General features: G+C 55.1%; 4 protein-coding genes across 4 annotated transcripts; 1 reads left to right on the top strand and 3 right to left on the bottom strand.

Annotated features, from left to right (window-relative positions):
- Positions 1 to 1,872: 1,872 nt before the first annotated feature.
- Positions 1,873 to 3,453, bottom strand: PUNSTDRAFT_136353 (uncharacterized protein; the record flags this gene model as incomplete). Its single annotated transcript, XM_007385914.1, has 2 exons — positions 1,873 to 2,900; positions 2,961 to 3,453. 2 exons carry the CDS (start codon positions 3,451 to 3,453, stop codon positions 1,873 to 1,875), a joined length of 1,521 nt encoding a protein of 506 aa, XP_007385976.1.
- A 1,511-nt stretch (positions 3,454 to 4,964) lies between these two features.
- Positions 4,965 to 12,303, bottom strand: PUNSTDRAFT_90094 (phospholipase D/nuclease). Its single transcript, XM_007385913.1, has 25 exons — positions 11,985 to 12,303; positions 11,916 to 11,933; positions 11,788 to 11,868; positions 11,596 to 11,720; positions 11,397 to 11,564; positions 11,010 to 11,339; positions 10,874 to 10,957; positions 10,798 to 10,811; positions 10,503 to 10,750; positions 10,412 to 10,453; positions 10,349 to 10,361; positions 10,038 to 10,286; positions 9,476 to 9,974; positions 9,262 to 9,421; positions 8,965 to 9,209; positions 8,807 to 8,914; positions 8,127 to 8,747; positions 8,005 to 8,074; positions 7,857 to 7,951; positions 7,727 to 7,800; positions 7,430 to 7,667; positions 7,272 to 7,377; positions 6,699 to 7,219; positions 5,319 to 6,641; positions 4,965 to 5,256 (listed from the first exon to the last, which is right to left on the bottom strand). The coding sequence occupies exons 1-17, from the start codon at positions 12,073 to 12,075 to the stop codon at positions 8,667 to 8,669; spliced, it is 2,556 nt and encodes an 851-aa protein (XP_007385975.1). The 5' UTR covers positions 12,076 to 12,303; the 3' UTR covers positions 4,965 to 5,256; positions 5,319 to 6,641; positions 6,699 to 7,219; positions 7,272 to 7,377; positions 7,430 to 7,667; positions 7,727 to 7,800; positions 7,857 to 7,951; positions 8,005 to 8,074; positions 8,127 to 8,666.
- A 250-nt stretch (positions 12,304 to 12,553) lies between these two features.
- PUNSTDRAFT_53942 (uncharacterized protein) lies at positions 12,554 to 13,367 on the bottom strand. Its single transcript, XM_007385912.1, has one exon. It carries the CDS (start codon positions 12,893 to 12,895, stop codon positions 12,662 to 12,664), a length of 234 nt encoding a protein of 77 aa, XP_007385974.1. The 5' UTR covers positions 12,896 to 13,367; the 3' UTR covers positions 12,554 to 12,661.
- A 260-nt stretch (positions 13,368 to 13,627) lies between these two features.
- Positions 13,628 to 16,870, top strand: PUNSTDRAFT_121685 (nuclear pore protein 84/107). Its single transcript, XM_007385911.1, has 15 exons — positions 13,628 to 13,772; positions 13,830 to 13,937; positions 13,987 to 14,314; positions 14,375 to 14,522; positions 14,578 to 14,690; positions 14,740 to 14,902; positions 14,968 to 15,127; positions 15,186 to 15,308; positions 15,364 to 15,481; positions 15,533 to 15,908; positions 15,989 to 16,203; positions 16,253 to 16,334; positions 16,386 to 16,491; positions 16,551 to 16,784; positions 16,849 to 16,870. The coding sequence occupies exons 1-14, from the start codon at positions 13,642 to 13,644 to the stop codon at positions 16,738 to 16,740; spliced, it is 2,361 nt and encodes a 786-aa protein (XP_007385973.1). The 5' UTR covers positions 13,628 to 13,641; the 3' UTR covers positions 16,741 to 16,784; positions 16,849 to 16,870.
- Positions 16,871 to 18,041: the final 1,171 nt, after the last annotated feature.

The raw sequence follows: 18,041 nt of genomic DNA, 5'->3' as shown, positions 1-18,041 counted from the left end.
ACTTGACGCCCTATTTCCTGGCTCTGCCTTCCCTTGCGCTTCAATATCTCTCGCCACAACGCCCCCGCAAGTCCGAGCAACCGAGTAAACGCAGATGCAGCGTCTTATACCGCCTGCCTATGCCTTATCAAAACCAGACCTCGGGTGCCTCGTCGCCCTCATTTTGCGGCCGGAACAGGCTCGCTCGGCCCGTGAGATGCTCCTCGCCCGCGTCTTCTTCTCACCTTCCTATGAACAACCCCTCTCCTGGGCAACCTCCGCGACATGCCCACTCCCGCGCGTTTCATCCCCGCACCAGTACCACAGCAGGTCTCAGGGCTTGATAATAGAATCGCAAGCATTCAGACACTTCCGTTCGTCGTGACAACTGTATCTTCTCTACAGCGAATAAGCTCGGGCTGCGCCGATTATCGTCCGTCGTGCGTGAGAGGGCAGGTCTGAGTCAGATGCCCGCTCATTGACCCTGCGTTGGTTCTTCTTCCTGTCTGCGATAGCTTTGCAGGACTCGTCTGATGGCCATTGTCCAGTCATGTCGACGATTCTGACTCAGAGTCCAGCTTCTCAATTCAGTGTAGCTTTGGTGTACAGCGCCAACGACGTCACCGGCCCATCGTACCGTAGCATTTGACGGCTGATCAAACATCTCAGCGGCCATACAGCGCGGATAGGATCCTCATCATGAACCATCGCCCGTTCACCGGGTCTCCCTTGCCTTGTTGGCCTCACAGTTGGCGAGTGGCTCCTCTGTCTCGTTTCTGCTGTTTTTGCCCAGAAGGATGTTACGCTAACCTTATCTGACAGTGTCTGCATCAGAGGCCGAGATGAACGCCGGAAAGCCTTGTGCGATTCATACATAGCGGGTCACACGTGTTCACGGTCTGCCACGGTCAACCTACCTCGAATTCGAATGCCTCGTACTCCATGGACGTCGTTGAAACAGCTCACGCTCATCCGCCTCGAAAGCCTGTGTCTCAACGATCGCATAGTGAGCTGCGGTACCAAGTTCCCAGACTGACGCTTGGTCGCCTCCCGCAAATCTTCAGCCTTTCACGTCGTGTGCCACCATTCCCCAGAGTACATGTAGTCCTGTCCTCCCGCATATATGATGTTGTCACAGGCACGGACACAAGATCCTCGTCTTCTTGGCTTGTGGGCGTTCTGGGTTACCGAGATCGTCTCTTTGTCGTCATGCATTGGGAATAAGCTCCCGTTCATTTCAGAGCGGGGCTGGACCTGGCCCTGGGCAAACAATGACGTGCGCTCGCCGAGACGCGCAGCCTCCTAGTGAAGGTTGCACAGATGTTCTTCTGGCAGGTGTTCGTCATATCCCCGAGGCAAGCAAACACGTATCATGTGCTCCCCGCGTTACCCAGCATTGTATTACTTGGCAGACTGATGCTACGAGGCTGATGTTGACTGAGCAATCACAAGAGGTCGAGGACGTATGTACAGGTAGTCCTCGGGATGTCCAATGCGATATGCGTTGCAGAGTATTCCCAAGGAAGCCATTTGCTGGCTAACCTGGCGAGGAAACCCGACAAGCGAACACCGGTACCGCTGAGTGGGCCCGTTTCCTCCCCAAGGAGCGCTGCTTGTAGCCGCGAACCATGTTTTGACAATAAATATGCACACGCTCGCCAGCATGTAAGCACGGTTACTGATTCAAAGGAGTGTAGCGGCTTCCTTCCTATCGATGAGGAAGTTTGACCTCCTTTGGAGACACCTTCGGAACGTTACGAGGCGATGATCGATATCATATGAGGGGCAGGAGTAGCAGCAGTAACCAGCGCCGACTGAACGTGGCGTGTCCTAGACATGAATATGATGACCCGGTGTTGTGGCAATTGAAATCGCCCCCACGAAGCCAGTAGTTCAACCCGAGCTTGCAGGCTGCGGGTGTTTCCCTTTCTGTTTCTTGGATCCACCATGACGACTGGTGGATTTTGCTCCTGCGGGCGGGGTAGAGGTACTGCCAATCGGCGGGGCCTGCTGCTGCTTTGCGTCCTCAATCGCTTTTCCTCTCGCCTTCGCTTCCGCCTTGAGTTTCTTTTCGGCCTTCTTGAGTGCTTGGGCAACGGGATCTTTACCTGATTCACCAGCGTGCACGGGATGAACTGTCTTTTGCGTATCACGCATCCCCTTGCCCTTGCCCTTACCCTTGCCCTTGCACTTGCCCTTCTTCGGCCGAGATGGACCGGATCCCTGTGAACGGCTCCGAACACCCTGCCCCTCCTGCGTAGACGCCCTCTCAGGGGTTTGCAACGCCGATTGCTGCAGTCTCATCGCTTCTTCCACCCCAGCGACATAACCAGCGAAGCACGCGTCCCATACCCCTTTGTCAAACGCCGCGCGGGGACTAGCTCCTTCGGTCATAGCCCGCCTCCGGACGTCGGCGTCATACGCTCGCCACACAGGCCAGTCGTGTCCGGTGACGCCTGGGGCGTCCCTGATGTGGGCGAAGTGCGCTTGCCACGCATCCAGCTGCTGCGGCAGGTGCTGGCGCACCAGCTGCAGCAGGCGCTGCCAGGCTTGGAACCACTCGACGAACGATAGCTGAAGTTCGCTCTTGGAACCCGAAATTTCAGCTGCCGCTGTGCTTGCCTTCAAGTTGTTCTTTAGCAGCAACGCGAGGGACGAGGCTGGCTCGCGATGCGCACACGCAGCGTCGGTCAGCCGATGCAGTTGGATATGGACTCGTCGCTGCAACTGCTGGCGAACGTCTGGCGGGATGAAATACGAGTTTGGATTGTTTGCCGCGGGTGGCGAGACCGGAGGAGGGCGTGCATTCGCGACTGGCGCAGGTGCGGTGTGTCCTTCCGTGCTTGGCCCTGCCACCGGAGCTTGAGCGCGAGCGCCAGATGTTTGCGGACGCTCCAGGCGTGGTTCTTCAACTGCACGAGCTGCTCAGGGTATGTAAGGGACCTGACACCGCATCAAGATATGCGAAGGACAGCACACACCATGAACAGGCGGTATCGACTGCCCACGTTGCCTGCGGTCTTGCCTTTGACCCCTATCTTCTCTCCCGTGCGATTGTCGATCGTTGCGTCGGGGCGATATCGTATTGTTCGACGGGATCTGTATGGGGACCGCTGGGCCACGACTTGAACTCGCCCGCGGTGGGCGGACTGCACCAGATATAGAATTCTGGCGCTGGCGTCGCCCATTCTCGAGCTCGTCTCCAGGGCGCGGAGCTGCACGATCTGCTGTTCTACGCCCGTCAAGTATCTGGTAATCTTCAATCTGCCTCTTGGTATACAGGAGCTCATAGTCCGGGTGGGTCATCAGTTCGGCCCTCCTATCGAACAGAAGCTTTTGTAGACGCTCCTTCAGCTCGACGACCGATCCATCCGATGACACGTCCAACGCCTGCGCCAAGACGATGAGTTCCGCCCGTAGGTGCTGGTAGAGCGGTTTGGTGAACGCATTATGACGGCGGCCCACTGGCGGCATCGCTGAGCGTCTAAGTCAATTGATTGAGTACGGGAGGAGAATACCGGAGGGTTGTGGGAGCTGGCTCGCGTGCTGACGGCGACCTCGACCCAAGACGTAAACACGACGCACGCGGTCGATATCCAGGGATGAAGTTCGGAAATAGCCGCGATGTAGGAAGCGGGCGATCTTCGAGCATTGCTTGTGTGTCGTATTGGTCTGCAGAACGTCTGGTTAGCTCGCCGGTCTGTCGCAAAGCCCACAGTATACGATATCTGCGCGTCCCCCCTGTCTCTGTGTTGTAATAACGTTCACGCGCCTGTCTTGAGCGCCCCAAGTGCAGGTGGAAACTCCTCTACAGGTTGCGCAACTCCGGTGGAAGCATGATATTGATGTGCACGCTTCCCGGGTTCCAGAAACGGATTTGTTTCGATCTCATATCAATCCTGCAGTTCTGTTGTGGCGCATATACCAAATTAGATGCACCTCGGAAAGATATACATAGCTATGTCTCTGGAAAGCTGCCCGATAAGACGAGAGAAGAAGACGCGGCGCGTTAGACGCCGAATTCATTGCGTGTTCGGTGTTCTCGTGAAGTTTTGGAGATCTGTGGAGCTGCGGGATTCCCGACGCGCGTCCGAGTTGATTCCACGGGAACGCCGGCCTTGGAGACGCCGTTGTTGCGCCTTTAACGACTCTTTCGAGTTGCTGGGTTGACGAACTGTCTGGCATGAATCGGCGGGCAAGGCTCGACAGTGCTCGCCAAAGGACTTATCGCAGCTCATGGTATACGTGCTCCGAATTACGTGCCAGTAATATGCAATCCGAACCACGATCAAAACGCATGAGATTATGTCGACGGTGAGAACAACGGACCCGCCTGGTTCCTAATAATATGAGGTCAGGTTCGGCAGGGTCATCAAGGAATCGGACCTTTGTGTCACCCTGATCCTCTGCACCTTCGACCCTCCTTCAGCACTTCACCTTTTCTGTGGCGGGAATGGGGCGCGCTTGTCGTCGGGATGTCGCCGGAAGCAGACATCTAAGCGATCGTTTAGGAAGTGTCGGCAATTAGGAATGCAATGACGTCGGGCTCGGAGATCGACGAGTGCGCTGCGCGCAGAGGAACGAGTGGCTGTGCCGTGGCCATCCCAGGCCCGGACCGTGCGTCGCCGCGGCCCCCCGGACGATCGGTGACCATCGCGATAGCGTTGCTAAGCCAGAATACATGAACGGCTGCATCTTGCCGCCTCTGTTGCTGTTTTTGTGTCTGGGCAATGGAAAGGACGCAGACGGCACAGAGAGAGAATCGAGAGCGCCGAGCGAAGGAACAGGGGTGGGGCACGCTGATTGGATGCCGACTAAGAACGACCGTGCACGTGACTTATCTCCACCGGATACGTCCGCCGAGGGATCCGGCTTGCGGTCGGCAACACCTGAAAAACATGATCCCCAGTTCCGACGAGATGTCTTTGTGACCGAGGCGCGCCTGTGCTGCGGATAGCCAAGTTCCAACAACAGTGGCCGACCGTCCCAAAGAGCCCCGCGCGCAGATCAAGACGTCCTCGTCCTCCCTCTGCTCCTTGTCTTTCATCTTCGTCCATGTCTGAGTCAAACCTCGCAGACATCCCGCAGCCGACGGGCACTCATTCCTCGGCTAATGGCTCGGGAGATCGCTCGGCTGGCGACAGACCTCCCGGAGGCACGGCCAGAAGCAACGGCGGAACGAAGACACCTCGCAAAGTCCAGTGGGCGCACGAACTTCGGGGTGACGCTGCAAGCCATGCTAGTTCCACCCACGCGCTGGACGAGCACGGCCTCGACGTAAGTTGTTTCACCCTCTCGTTCAATAACCCTCTTGACCTGATCCGCCCCTCCCTCCTCAGCCTCACGCTTTACGAACTTTGACTGAAGCTCTCGAACGCCATCGAGAGACACCACCAACACACGCCACCGAGACTCATCCTCTTTCAGTGGTGGCTAGCATAGTGTCTACCCCGGATCCAGAAGCGCCGCATCCCGATCTCTCCGAGCAGGTCCCCGGCGAAAACTACATCGACCCCAACGAGCGTGCCGGCCTTCCCGGGACGGACCTCGACGCCTACAGCAAAACTACCGCGCACAAGTACGTTCGCGCCCACAAGCGCGGCTTTTTCTCCCACTTTGCCTTTGGACACCACGCCCACGACGACTCGGAAGCCACTACCAGCGGCGAGGCCGAGAAGCAAAGGATACGACGACGGCATCGCCGCTCGGATAGCGCCCCGGAGCCTGACGTCGAACGCGACGCTCAAATTGACGCTGCGTCTCCTCGCCGCCGCATGGGCGGCATGGGAATGTTGTCCGCCCTCCTTACACTCTACGAACACCCTGACTCTGGGCCCTCGACTCCCTCTGTCTCAGGTTCTCGCCCTAGTTCTCGCGACCACTCCAGATCACCCTCTCGCACCAATTCCCGCCCTTCTAGCATGATCTTCCCCGATAGCCTTTCCCACACGTTTTCCGCCTCCGCATCGGTCATGCGCAACGCTTTCAAAGGCGAACGACCAGCCCCAGAGCGCAACGCTGCCGGTGTGTTCGGCGCGCTCGTCGCCAGCACGGGCAACATCTCCGGTGTCGCGGCGCCGGTACCCAGTACTCTCGCCCCGAACATTAAACGCTCCGGCTTCCACCTTTCCCGCTACTCCATCGACGCCAGCGATCCGATGAAGCAGCGGCAGCAGAGCTCGTCGTCGATGATGACCCGAACCAACACGCTCTCGCGGTCACAGAGCCATCCTGTACTCGGCGGCTCGGACGGGCTCATGGGCGACACCTCCCCGGGTCTGATCCCACCGCCCGGTCCGCGGTCCATCTCGCCCTCGTCCACGACGGACACCGTCCGCGACGCAGTGCTCACGGCGAGCTCCGGGGTGTCGGAGCTCGAGCTACCCTTGCCACCATTCAAAAAAATGACCGAGTCACAGTCTCTGCCCCCTACTCCAGGCGGTGGGCGGCGGACACCGTGGACCGGCATCCTTAAGGACCTACCCAAGCCAAAGACTTTCACTGCTTGGTCGGGGATGCCATCCCCAAGCGGGCCAGGGACACCGTACTCTGTTGCGGAGAGCGACAGCTACTTTATGTCGAAGGAGAAGACGAAGGAAGAGAGGCGGGAAGATAAGGAGCGGCGTGAGCGGAAGCGTAAACGAAAGAAGGCCGAGATTTTCGTGAGCGATCAATGTCGTCCGGAGCTATGGTCCGATTGCTGACTAGCTTGTGTCCAGATCACCCGCCACGTCGAGCAAATCATCCAGCGCCAAGAGTTCATCCTCAAGTTTGCGCGCGCGATGATGATGTTCGGCGGGCCGTCCAACCGCCTGCAGGCTCAGGTGCAAGCCACCGGACGCGTGCTCGAGATCCCGCTCTCGTGCATGTACCTGCCGGACGTGATACTCATCTCCTTCGACGACACTGCGACGAGCACTTCCAATGTCAATCTGATTCGCCAGGGCAGTGCGCTCGACGTTGGCAAGCTGCAAGACGCTTATGAGCTCCACTTCAACGTCATCCACGACGAAATGTCGGTCAGAGAGGCGAGCGCAGCGCTGGACGAGATCATGACCCGCAAGCCGTACTACAACTTCTGGCAGCTGGTTTTGGTCGGCGGGTTTTGCTCGTCTGCGATCTGCACTGTCAGCTTTTCGGGATCGTTCATCGACGCGTTGGTGTCGTTCCCATTGGGTGCGTTTTTGGTCGCGGTGCAGCTGTTTTCGGCGAGGAACGAACTGTACTCCAACGTCTTTGAGTAAGTCCGAAAACTCCTCGACTCGAGTTCAATGCTCATCGTTTGTCGAAAGGATTACTATCGCAACCTTGCTCAGTTTCGTGTCGGCGGCGTTGGCTAATTCACGGGTATTCTGCTACTCCGCCGTTGCCTCTAGCTCTGTTGTGCTCATCCTTCCTGTGAGTTCTGCTTCAGCATTTGTGTCTTGCCTCAGCTCACCCTGTTGACCAGGGCTACATCGTTCTGTCCGGTGCCCTCGAGTTGACCTCGCGGAACATTATCTCGGGCTCGGTACGAATGTGCTACGCGCTCATTTACTCCCTGTTCCTCGGTTTTGGTCTCGCGATCGGCGCTCAAATTTATGAGAAAATTACGGGCCAGACTGTTTATGGCCCGGAAGATTATGCATGCGCTCAGTCCCACGACGCGAACGGGCCTTGGTATCAACGCACGGCATCCACGTGGTGGGGTAAGCACTATTTGCTCAGTATTGTGTGTGGTGATGGTCGCTTAGGCCAAGTTGTGCAGCTTTCCTTACGGTACCCATGTACTCTTTATTCCTGAGTATGCGGCAACAGGCACCATACAACAGGAAGGAACTTGTAAGCTCCTTCATCTCTTGACGGTCGTCGAATCGTTACTCACCGCCTGACGCTAGCTTTTCCTGATACTCATTTCCTGCGCTGGATGGGCGACCAATCATTTCGTGGGCAAGCAGTTCCCGAACCAGACCGATGTCAGCTCTGCTGTCGGGTGAGTTCCAATCAGCGGCTTGCGCGTATTTGTTTGCTGAGACGCTGTTGCAGTGCATTCGCTGTTGGATTCATCGCCAACCTGATTGGGCGACTGTTCCGTTGGAACGCGTTCACCATCATGGTAAGCACACATGATCACTACGTTAGTACGAAGTTAATCTTCGTTTGTAAAGATCACGGGCATTCTGTTCCAACTTCCCTCTGGTCTGGGAAATGGCGGCCTGCTCACGTTTGCCAACGAGTCCAATTCGGGCAACAGCAATTCATACCTTTCGGGTTTCCAGACCGGCCTCCAGCTTATCTCCGTCTCTATCGGCCTTGCAGTCGGCTTGGGTGTCTCCCTCGTCGTTGTTTACCCAGTGCCAAGCCGCAAACGTCAATCCGGTATCTTCAGCTTGTGAAAGCTTGCGCCATGGGCTTATTATGCAATGGCCTGCCCACCAAAGGGTTTATGGACTCCAGCTACTCTCCTATCCATACATTTCTTGAACATTGGTTTCATATAGACGTCATCATAGCTGCAGATAGATTAATTTCCATGGAGCATATATCCCGCATCCTCACGCTCGTTTCTTCCTCCTTTTAGACTCGCGTTTGTCACATTCGTGGATTACAAGTACATCATAAAAATACCTCGACGACAATTATCATTTCCAATGTAACAAAAAACACCGCATACGTGTACAATAACATTATGTCCCTTTGAAGTTGTTTCAAATGTACACGGGCAGCGTCGGGTTGAATGTTGACCATGTGGCGTTCTCGGTGAAGTCCTTCTGGTCAATCAAGAAGTCCTATAAAAGGATGGTCAGAAACTCAGGGTGCTGCCTCACTGAGCATTCGCGCAGCATACCAAAGGCATCTCGACCAGTGCTCCGCGGACCTGGGACAGGCGCTCCTTAACGCGCTGCAGTGGGATACCAGGGGCGACGTGACCGGTCTTCACTTTGGGAACGTAGTTCTGTGATGACAAGTCAGAGATCGAGACACCAGAGTAGCATTCAACCCTACCGCATACGCATTCCAGTCCCTAATCAAGTTCGTGGGCACGGGCCGGAAGATCTCCGTGAAGATCTCGCGGTTCGTCTTCGCGGTCTCGTTCCATAGGCGATCAGTTTCTTCGGAGAGCGGATCCGCGACAGCGTTGTCCTCGGGCGTGCCAATTTCATTCTCGTTGGGAATGGGGGCAGGTTGCATGAAGCTGGTCACCTCTTCGTTGCGATCGCACCATTGCGGCTTGATCAGACCGAGATGCTCTGGGTAGCTACCATTAGCCAAGGTCATAAAATTGGGCATTGAGACACATGCCTTTGTATAGCTTCCGCCGAAGAGAGGCAGCGAACCGGGCGGCCATGTACGGTCTGCCGTCCATGGTGGTCTCGAACATGTCATCGTCCTCAACGACGAGCGCGATCTCTGAATCGCCATCTCCCTTTTGCGAGCGATCGTTGATGTTCGCAGAACCCATCTGCAACAAACGTTTAGTTACTGAAGCGCAGCGATGCCATGGCAGTAGCCTTACAATGACTCGACGATCGTCCACGATCATGACCTTAGAGTGAATGTAGAGCAGCTCGGAGACATAAGCTTGCAGCTCCTCTTCCTCCGTGCCCAGCCACTTCTCTTGGTCGAGATTCGTACTGTCCTCAAGCATGTGCTGCACCACGTTATCCGCCACCTCTCGTTCCTCCTGCAAGTCCGCCGCGCCATGTTCGAATCGCTCGATGATCTGCTTGGCTTCCTCGGCGCTCTGTGGGATCCGCACGGTCTCCTTCTTCACCTCCGTCTGCTTGCCGGTGACGACAACCCCCTGCAAAGTCGGCTGCGGGAGGACGACGGTTACTTCGGTAGGGGCTTTTTGGCCCTCGTCCATCTGCTCGCCGATCCACTGCCGCGACAGCGCAACCATAGCTTCATGGAAGCTGACACCACTGTTGTCGGTCATCTTCTTGATCAGGGATTCGTACGGTCCGTGGATACGGTCAAAGGCCCGGAGATGATAGAAACGGATGTAATCCATACTACAAACCACAAAACGACGGTTAGTCCGTGTTCCCGACGCAGATAGATCATGTAAAACTTACGGCTCGAATCCCGCCTTACGGATCTCCTCATAGATACTGTTGCCGCCCCGATTGATAGTACGGTATTGTCCTGCCATAATGATCTGGACTGAACTCTCGTTCTTGACATCGCCTGCAAATCCGGGCACCTCGGGGATGACGACGACAACTTTAAACTTGATACCGTCCTGCGCGGCGCGGATGATGCGCTCCGTAAGCGCCTTGGCGATCTGGTTCTTAATAGGTCCGGTGTCTTGAGTGGAGGAGATACTATGAATATAGGTGTTCAAGAACATGATCCAAGACGGAGCGCAGAAGACATAAAGACTTACAAGAACTGATTCTCTGTGAATTGATGTCAGAATGAGCTATGGCGAAAGATGCAGGAAACCTACCAATGTATATGTAATGGTTCGCCTCTCGAATAAGTTGGCAGTCTGCGCGTTCATCAGAGAGCGAACTTTCTTCGAGCCTGGGCTGACTTACAAGCATTCTGGACACTGTGTTCTGTCAGCACGCCATGACTCCAGTCACTGACGCTCCGCACTGCTTGTACGCGGCACGTTCCCTTGGGCGGAGGGCAGTCGTCATCGACTTCCTCCCCTTCGAACAGGTGGAAATGCTGTTTCCACTGCCTGCCCATCTGATGCCATTTCTCGCGGTGCGGATGACGAACAACAGCCTCGTTGGGGGCGACTTCAATCTTGTGCGGTAGGGCTAGCCAGTCGTAACGCCTAAGACAATCTCAGAAGCAGTCAATGATGTAGCATAGCAAGCTCACTCATCGTGTCTGTACTGTACAGAAGTTGGAATGTGATCAAATGTGATCAGACGGTCTCAAAACTCAAAGAATTTACCTTGCGCTTTTTGACTTCGTTCCATCGCTCGGTAAAGTGTTGCACCAGATCAAGGACCACATCACCAAACAGAGTCATATGAACCTATATATTTTCGTCATCTCCACATTCAACAATGACTACGAACATAACGCACATCATGCCATGGCATCCTAGCGCTCTCCAGCACGCTGATGGTGTTATTGAGGTAGTTGGAGACATCTTGGAAGTCAACGATTCGCGCGTTGTTGTAATCTTGTCCGGGGAACAGGGTCTTGCTGAAGTCGAGCGGGTGGGCATCGGCAAGAGGGTGGTTATGCGTGTCCCAACGCCCGAAGCAGAGGTCGAGACCGCCAACGCAGGCTCGGTGGTTATCGATTACGACGAGCTTCTCGTGATGCGACCAATATTCGACGTCGTCCTTAGATCCAATGTGGTCGGGGTGACGCATACAGGCAATGTTGGGGTGAAGAGCCTCGAGAGCGTGCTTCGAGACAGATCAGTTGCAATTCGAATGACAAGCAGCAGGCAACCTGAGGCATACCTTTGTATGGGCCGAACTCATGGACATGGTCTGAGTGACCTCTTTATACACAATTACGTAGACCTTGACGCCTTCTTCCGCCTTGCGTTGCAGCACTCGGTCGAGTCGCCATTCAGGATGAGCAGCAGGAGGACGACGAAGGTAAAGCTCGGGGGTAAGCCACCAGTCCTGATAATCCTCAGTCATCGAGATGCAATACAAAAAGCTGAGTACTCGCTAGGATGAAGATCGCTTCCTTGGCGCTGTCCAGCATCTCCGAGAGCGCGTACATGTAGTCGTGGCCGTCAATGTGCCATTTGATGATGTTGTCGGATCTCTGGTTAGCTGTTGAATCAGAAGATTGTGAATACTCAGGACGGGGACACGTGCGTTAGGATGCCTAAAGACTCACCGAAGCTCTCAAAGCGATGGCTCTTGTTGATCTCTGCACGGACTTCGTCCTGCATTTTCTCCTCAGGATCGTCATGACGTCCTGCGCAGGGTCAGCGTCTCTCAATCATACAGCTTAAGCAATCTCACTGTTCGGGTTTATGTAGCCTGCGATATATTGTCAGAAACGCCGGAACTGCAGATGATCACACTACTCGCCGATAGCGGTTTCCCTGGCGTGATGCAGCCCATCCTCGGTCTTGTCGACCACCTTGTCTACCGCGCTTGCTACTTTCTTGAAGAAAGACATGATGGTGATAGTTTTGCACCAAGGCGGAAGATAACACTACTGTCGTGTTGTCGTGCACCGTGCACCGGTCTCGGTTCTCGATAGCAACAGCCCTTAAGCGATCTACCCGGCGTGGGAGATCAATGTCTTCGTCGTCGCAGCGAAAGGCGATGCGCTCTATGCCGGGGTGAACCACGCCGAGGCCGACGACGACAATTGAAGGATATATGCGCGCTGCCAAAAGACGCGAGACAGGGAGGATGGGGCAGCCTTGGCTATCTAGTCTGTCGGCGGCCATCTCGCCGCTGCGCACGCCGCGATCGGTGGCGTCATGCACATCGCCGCCGGCTTGGCGGAGTCACTACTAGGTCATCGCTATGACTCCGTCTTTATCAGAGTTTGCGCTGTGCTAGCTTAGGCGCCTACGTTAGGCGCGCATTCGCGGTATCAGCAAAGGGTATATTCATGGATGCTGAAGCGCTGTCCAGTCGACCGCTAGCGTAATATAACTCACAAAACATCGTACAGAGCAACACAATCTCATACAAGTGTACGGAGGTACCATGGATCCGAGTCGCAGTCGAGCTTCACACCTGCCGACCGACACTCATTCGCCACCAGCATCTCCACCACCAGCATCTCCACCCCATGCCCCAGCGTCGGCGACGCCATCGTCAACACCTTGAGCTCCCGCCCCCCCTACGCCAGCTGTCCCTTCCGCGCTAGTCTGGCCAACGGTAGAGTGCGTCGTGTCATCTTTTCCACCCCCCGACTGTGTGCCGTGACCATGGTCATGGTCGTGACTCTGATCTTCGAGTTTATACTTCAGAGAAGAGGACATTAAAGGGACGAGGCTCCGCGAATGTTCCGCCTAGGACACAAGGATGATTAGGCAAAGGCCGATCTCAAAAATGTTCGCTCACGGAGAAGACCTACGCAATGCCTGGTTTGACTGGATGGAACGAGGAGGAAAAGTGCGGGGCAAGCATGCCGAACCTTTATGTCCTGACAGCTTGCAACTGCCAAAAGCTGTATAAACTTCCCTGCGCGCATCACTGCGGATAAAAGTGCATTCCTGCCGTTGCTGCAAGGCACTGAAGACAAATGGATTTACCGTTTATCGTAATATTGTATAGGCACGTTGGCTGCTCAATACAATGCTAGTGGATCTTCGGGTTGCCAGGATGTTGAAGCTCCGCAGGTGAGAGTTTGTCCTTCACCCAGAGAACTCGAACACCTCGAACTCGAAGACAGGCGGACATGTTCGCCACCATCACGTTGCGGATCATACTGTGCGAACACACGGTAGCATCACTTTCGGACATCAAACATGGGTTGGAGTTCGTCTTTCAGGCTACCGATGCACTTGTGCCGATGTCGATACGTTCATGCATGGCTCTTGAATCCTTTAAAGCAAGGTAGAGAAAGAAAGAGTGCCCAGCCAGTACGTCAGTACTAGATTACTGGCGTTCGATCAACGGTGGGTGTTGTCGATGTTGTGGCGTGGAACAAGGCGTGCGGGACTTCACAGCTTCACCTCCGGATCCACGTCTCCTGCACTCTGAACGCGAACAGCGTTGCTTTATCATGACCGACGCGTTTTACGCGTCCTGTGCTCAAGTGCTGGCATTATGCCAGTCTATGAAAGATGACCTTGCTGCAATACTGGATCCTGAATCCGGTTTTGCACCGCGCCTGCAAAAGTTATGCGAGGAACAGTACGCAACCTCGTCTCACTGGAATAGTCACTGGATTGTACACTCAACCACCATTAGGCTAGAGGACCTAGAACTCAACCCAAGCGTGCATAGGATGGCAGACACCGACCCTGCCATGCTGCGACTAGAGAGCAATACGTGGGCATTGCTCCAGTTGCTCATGGCGTAAGCTTCGCTCTTTCATTGTGCATTCACCACACTCACTGTCCCGTAGAGAGCGCAAAACGGAACACACTCCTGCGCCTTCCCCGCGTGCACTCCTTCGCACTAACCCGTACACGCCAACCTCCACGCTTGCCCAGGCGATACTGGCGTCTTCGCCTCTCCTCTCTCAGCTCGTTCAAGTCAGAGAATGGTTGCAAGACACCGCGCCACCGCCTCCGGATCCGGGCGCCACAACCGGTTACTGGAAATTTACTAAAGCGAGCGTGATGCAGAATCTGAGGACAGGTCGGAGGCTGGCGGGGGACGGGCTGGTAAGGGAGATGGACCCGGACGCTGGGAACAGGGAGAAAGACAGGAAAGTCGCGAGCGAGGATGCGGTACGTCTACATTGAACCCTGCCGTAAACGTAGATGCCTAAATCACTGGTGCGCGGGCAGAATTACGACAAAGCACTTGCCCAGGCTTTGTACGCCTGTTTGCGAGGAGGAAGACTAGAGGACGCCGTCGACCTTTGTAGGCGCGTGGATCAACCCTGGAGAGCCGGAACCATCCGAGGCTCTCTGCTGTTCTCTTGGGATGCCCTATGTCTGAGTTGTTGCATCATGCCTTTTACACGAGGATTGACCATTACACTCCACAGCCAACAATGGACGAAGGAATGATACGATGGACGTCGGTGAAGCTTCAGACGCTTGGAAAGGGAACAGACGCCGGCGATTGTGGAAGTCTACATGTACGCGGGCCGCCCTCAACGTGCGTTCACCCTCCTGTGCCATTTGATGGTGTTTGACTGTCCCTCCAGACTGCGCTTCCAGATCAAGAACGCGTACTATATGCTGCGCTCGCCCCGTCTCCCCAGACATACAACATACTTAAAATTGCCTGCCGAACATGGGAAGATTATTTATGGGCGCAGGTCAGCATCATGTGCGAAGAGAAGCAGAGCGCAGAGATGCTGCGCTTAGGTACGTTCGCGCCCTTCCCCTTCTCCCACGTCACGTCTGACGCTCGGTTGTTTGGATGGGCGCAGGCTTCTGGGAGAATCCGAACAAGGCAGGATTGGAATGGGTAGACTCTGCCGTATGGTTGCAGGAACCTGACGCGGATGAGGAAGAACGGGAGCAAGAGGAGTGGGAACGAGAAGTCCGAGAAACGTTGGATGCTTTGAGGAGTGTATCGGTGCAGGAAGGGTACGAGCTCACTCCTGCCCGTCAGTCTTAAGGTCGCCTCTGACGGCGCTGAGGGCAGGGCTCCAGCAGATCATGCATTGCATATATCACAGCTGCATATCATCCTGGACCGGACGGACGACCTGTTAGAAGGGTTTGCGCAAGGTCTCCAAGATGGCACTCACGACCAATCTTCTCCGGAGTAAGCTCCTTGGGGCCGACGAATCTTTTGACTCATTCGCTCACACTTCTAACAGGTTCCCGTCTTTGAGCCGTTTCTTTGCTCACCTTGCGCTCTTCCTCCGACTCATAGATATCCCGACGCCCCCAATGGCGACTCAAGTGATCCTCGAGTCTTACCTCCGAGTTCTTGAGGTTCGGTATCTTGACATCATACCACGCTCCTTGCTGAACGTCAGTCTATAGGCTGCTGGTCAACGCGACCTCATCGCAATGTACGCCGGCGCTCTCGGAGACAACGCTGTGGAGCGATACGCCGAGTTCCTTGCGTCCCTGGAGCTTGCTGTGGACGTCGACGAGCGCCGGCTGGCGCTTACAAGGGCTAGGGAACACGGTCTCGATATCGAACGAGTAGCGATCGCTACGGCGGAACGGACCATTGACCGGGCACTAAAGACCCTGCCGCCCGCGAAAGGCGCGCTGCCGCAGGTTTCTCAGAGGACAGAACATCCGAATCAAGAGGAGGTATTGCTACTGCGATCAATCGAGTGGACAACGTTTTTGGATTCCACATATCCTACCGCGCTGGAACAAGCGAACGTAATACTGCGGTACTTCTTAGGTTCGTCTTCCTACCCTTTGAGGTTAACTTCCGATCGCTCGCGCTTTGCATCTCATGATCACTTCTTCTACGCTCCGCAGCGGCCGGCAAGATTCAGATTGCCCGCGTTTTGTTGACAGCGTTGCCCGCGGAGCTTGCCTCCATCAGGGAACCGGAGGAATGCACCGACGAATATTACTGCTACCGACAATTGTTCTCTGTATGGCAGGCATCGGAGAAAGTGGCTGACTTTGAAGCTTCCGACCCCCGGCAAATGAGCCGCGATCTCAGGACAACGTGGATGAGTGACTATAAAGTACGGGCATCGCATATTCTCCTGCGGCGACATTGACTAGTTTTCACAGGCGATCGTTGAACAAGCGAGAGAGCAGTTCCTCAAGCTGCTAACAACGGAATGGCTGGTATCAAACGTACTTGATACTCAAGGTTCGTCATGTCCATCGATATTCCCCCTCATCTGATGGCGATGTCACACAGGCGACCGGCGGCGACGCGACCTCATCCGTATCCGACAAATCTACGTTCCTGATCTTATACTCCGCCTCCACGCGATATTGTTCAATTCTCGTCACGAGATTCCAACGTGAGCACATCAATCGTCAGATCTCTCGCTTCGTAGCTCAGTTGCCAACAACGCTTCAGAAATCTCAAGCACGCATTGCAGCTTGCGATCACGGTTGCGGACTCGCGTTATAAACTCTATGAAGACTTCACGAGTCAGCCTGGTAGACGGCTCGGGGATTATCTACAAGCAGTGAGACAGGCTGTATTAGGCGGTTTGGAAGGAGGGGGCTCTGATCCACTCAGGGTGCTTACCTTGCTGAAAGTATGAGGTTTGCACCGCTTTGCGGCTCCTCCGGTCAGAGTGGATCACAGGTTGGCAGCCTTGGCTCAATCCCGATCGCAATAGGAATTCCGCTGACGTAATCCAATTCCGCAGAACGTTCATGTCGGTCGATTATTGATCCATGGTTAATCGCAGTCACTTTAACATTCATCAACCTTTTATTGCTGTTTTGAACGCGTAAGACTCCCGAGAAAATGTTGTGACCACTGACAGTCGCGTACAGAAGGAGCCTGAGAGGGGAAAACCTTCACAGACCGGCTGTTATACAGCTCACGGGAACCGTGGATGCACTGTGTGCGCCAAGCCGCACGTACTGGCGTGCGGTGCGGCAACCGGTTGTTCCGCTGTTGGGACCGCGCCGGAAATATACCTACCTACCTACCTACCATGACGTGACATTCATCAATCTGCCCCTGAACAAAATCAGTTTACTTAAGGGGGTCTTAGCATCACTTCATGTCACGTTTGCTGACCACTCGTAAATCTGAGCCAAGACCGATGGACTGGGGCGAGAACGTTCATCAGTTCGTCTCCAAATTTGATCCCGCATTCGTCTGTGGCTGACGAGATGTAACTTAGCCGCGGTCCTGAGAATGAGCGCGCTCGCTCTTATGTATGTGCAGCTGTGATGCTATCCGAATCCCTCCCCTCTGTTGATCGCTCTCCTCCGCAGGTCTGGTTTGATGTCGAAGAAGCCTGCGACACTCGTGGATGCCTGGATCGAAACATGTCTCTCCGAGGAATGCGCCTTACTACCAATGGCGGAATGTGGGCCCGATAGCCTTACATATCAAGATATGCTCTCAGTGTGCTGCATTCTGGCGGAAGAACTCGAACGAGACTATGGACCGACACCTACTGTGGCCATACTCAGCGAGAACCATCCGTATGTCCTCGCGGTGATACTTTCTGTGTGGCTCCTCGGCGGCATAGTGGCGCCTCTGGACCATCATGCCCCGGACGAGCTCATTAGTGGGATGCTTACAAACATTGGGCCGCAATGTGTCGTAGTTCCGGAGACGGACGCAAGGGTTCAGAAAATTGCAAGATGTACGCCATGGATCAAACTCCTCTCGACCCTGCTCCCTCTGATCTCTGTTGTTAGCTCATAATATCCCGCTCCGCGCCTTCGCTCTCGAGGGAAGTACGATCCCTGCATTGATCCGCCAGTATGGCCCCAAGAAACTCACGCCGCCTCCCGTGCATCGCCCTCCGGAGAATATTGGGCTATATGTCTTCACTTCTTCCGCATCCTCCGTCTCCAACCTGAAGGCCGTTCCGCTGTC

This window comes from Punctularia strigosozonata, assembly GCF_000264995.1.
Source record: "Punctularia strigosozonata HHB-11173 SS5 unplaced genomic scaffold PUNSTscaffold_10, whole genome shotgun sequence".
In the NCBI taxonomy this organism is placed as follows: Eukaryota; Fungi; Basidiomycota; class Agaricomycetes; order Corticiales; family Punctulariaceae; genus Punctularia; species Punctularia strigosozonata.
Note: the sequence above shows the minus strand (reverse complement) of the source record. Positions and strands in the feature narration are given on the sequence as shown.

Coding starts and splice junctions, on each gene's coding strand:
- PUNSTDRAFT_90094 (XM_007385913.1), bottom strand. CDS start 12,075: ATGTCTTTCTTCAAGAAAGTAGCAAGCGCGGTAGACAAGGTGGTCGAC. Junction 11,565..11,595: donor TAGCGAGTACTCAGCTTTTT/GTATTGCATCTC, acceptor GAGGATTATCAG/GACTGGTGGCTTACCCCCGA. Junction 9,210..9,261: donor TCGGCGGAAGCTATACAAAG/GCATGTGTCTCA, acceptor GTAGCTACCCAG/AGCATCTCGGTCTGATCAAG.
- PUNSTDRAFT_53942 (XM_007385912.1), bottom strand. CDS start 12,895: ATGTCCTCTTCTCTGAAGTATAAACTCGAAGATCAGAGTCACGACCAT.
- PUNSTDRAFT_121685 (XM_007385911.1), top strand. CDS start 13,642: ATGACCGACGCGTTTTACGCGTCCTGTGCTCAAGTGCTGGCATTATGC. Junction 14,903..14,967: donor CGCAGAGATGCTGCGCTTAG/GTACGTTCGCGC, acceptor GGATGGGCGCAG/GCTTCTGGGAGAATCCGAAC. Junction 16,492..16,550: donor TCTCGTCACGAGATTCCAAC/GTGAGCACATCA, acceptor ACAACGCTTCAG/AAATCTCAAGCACGCATTGC.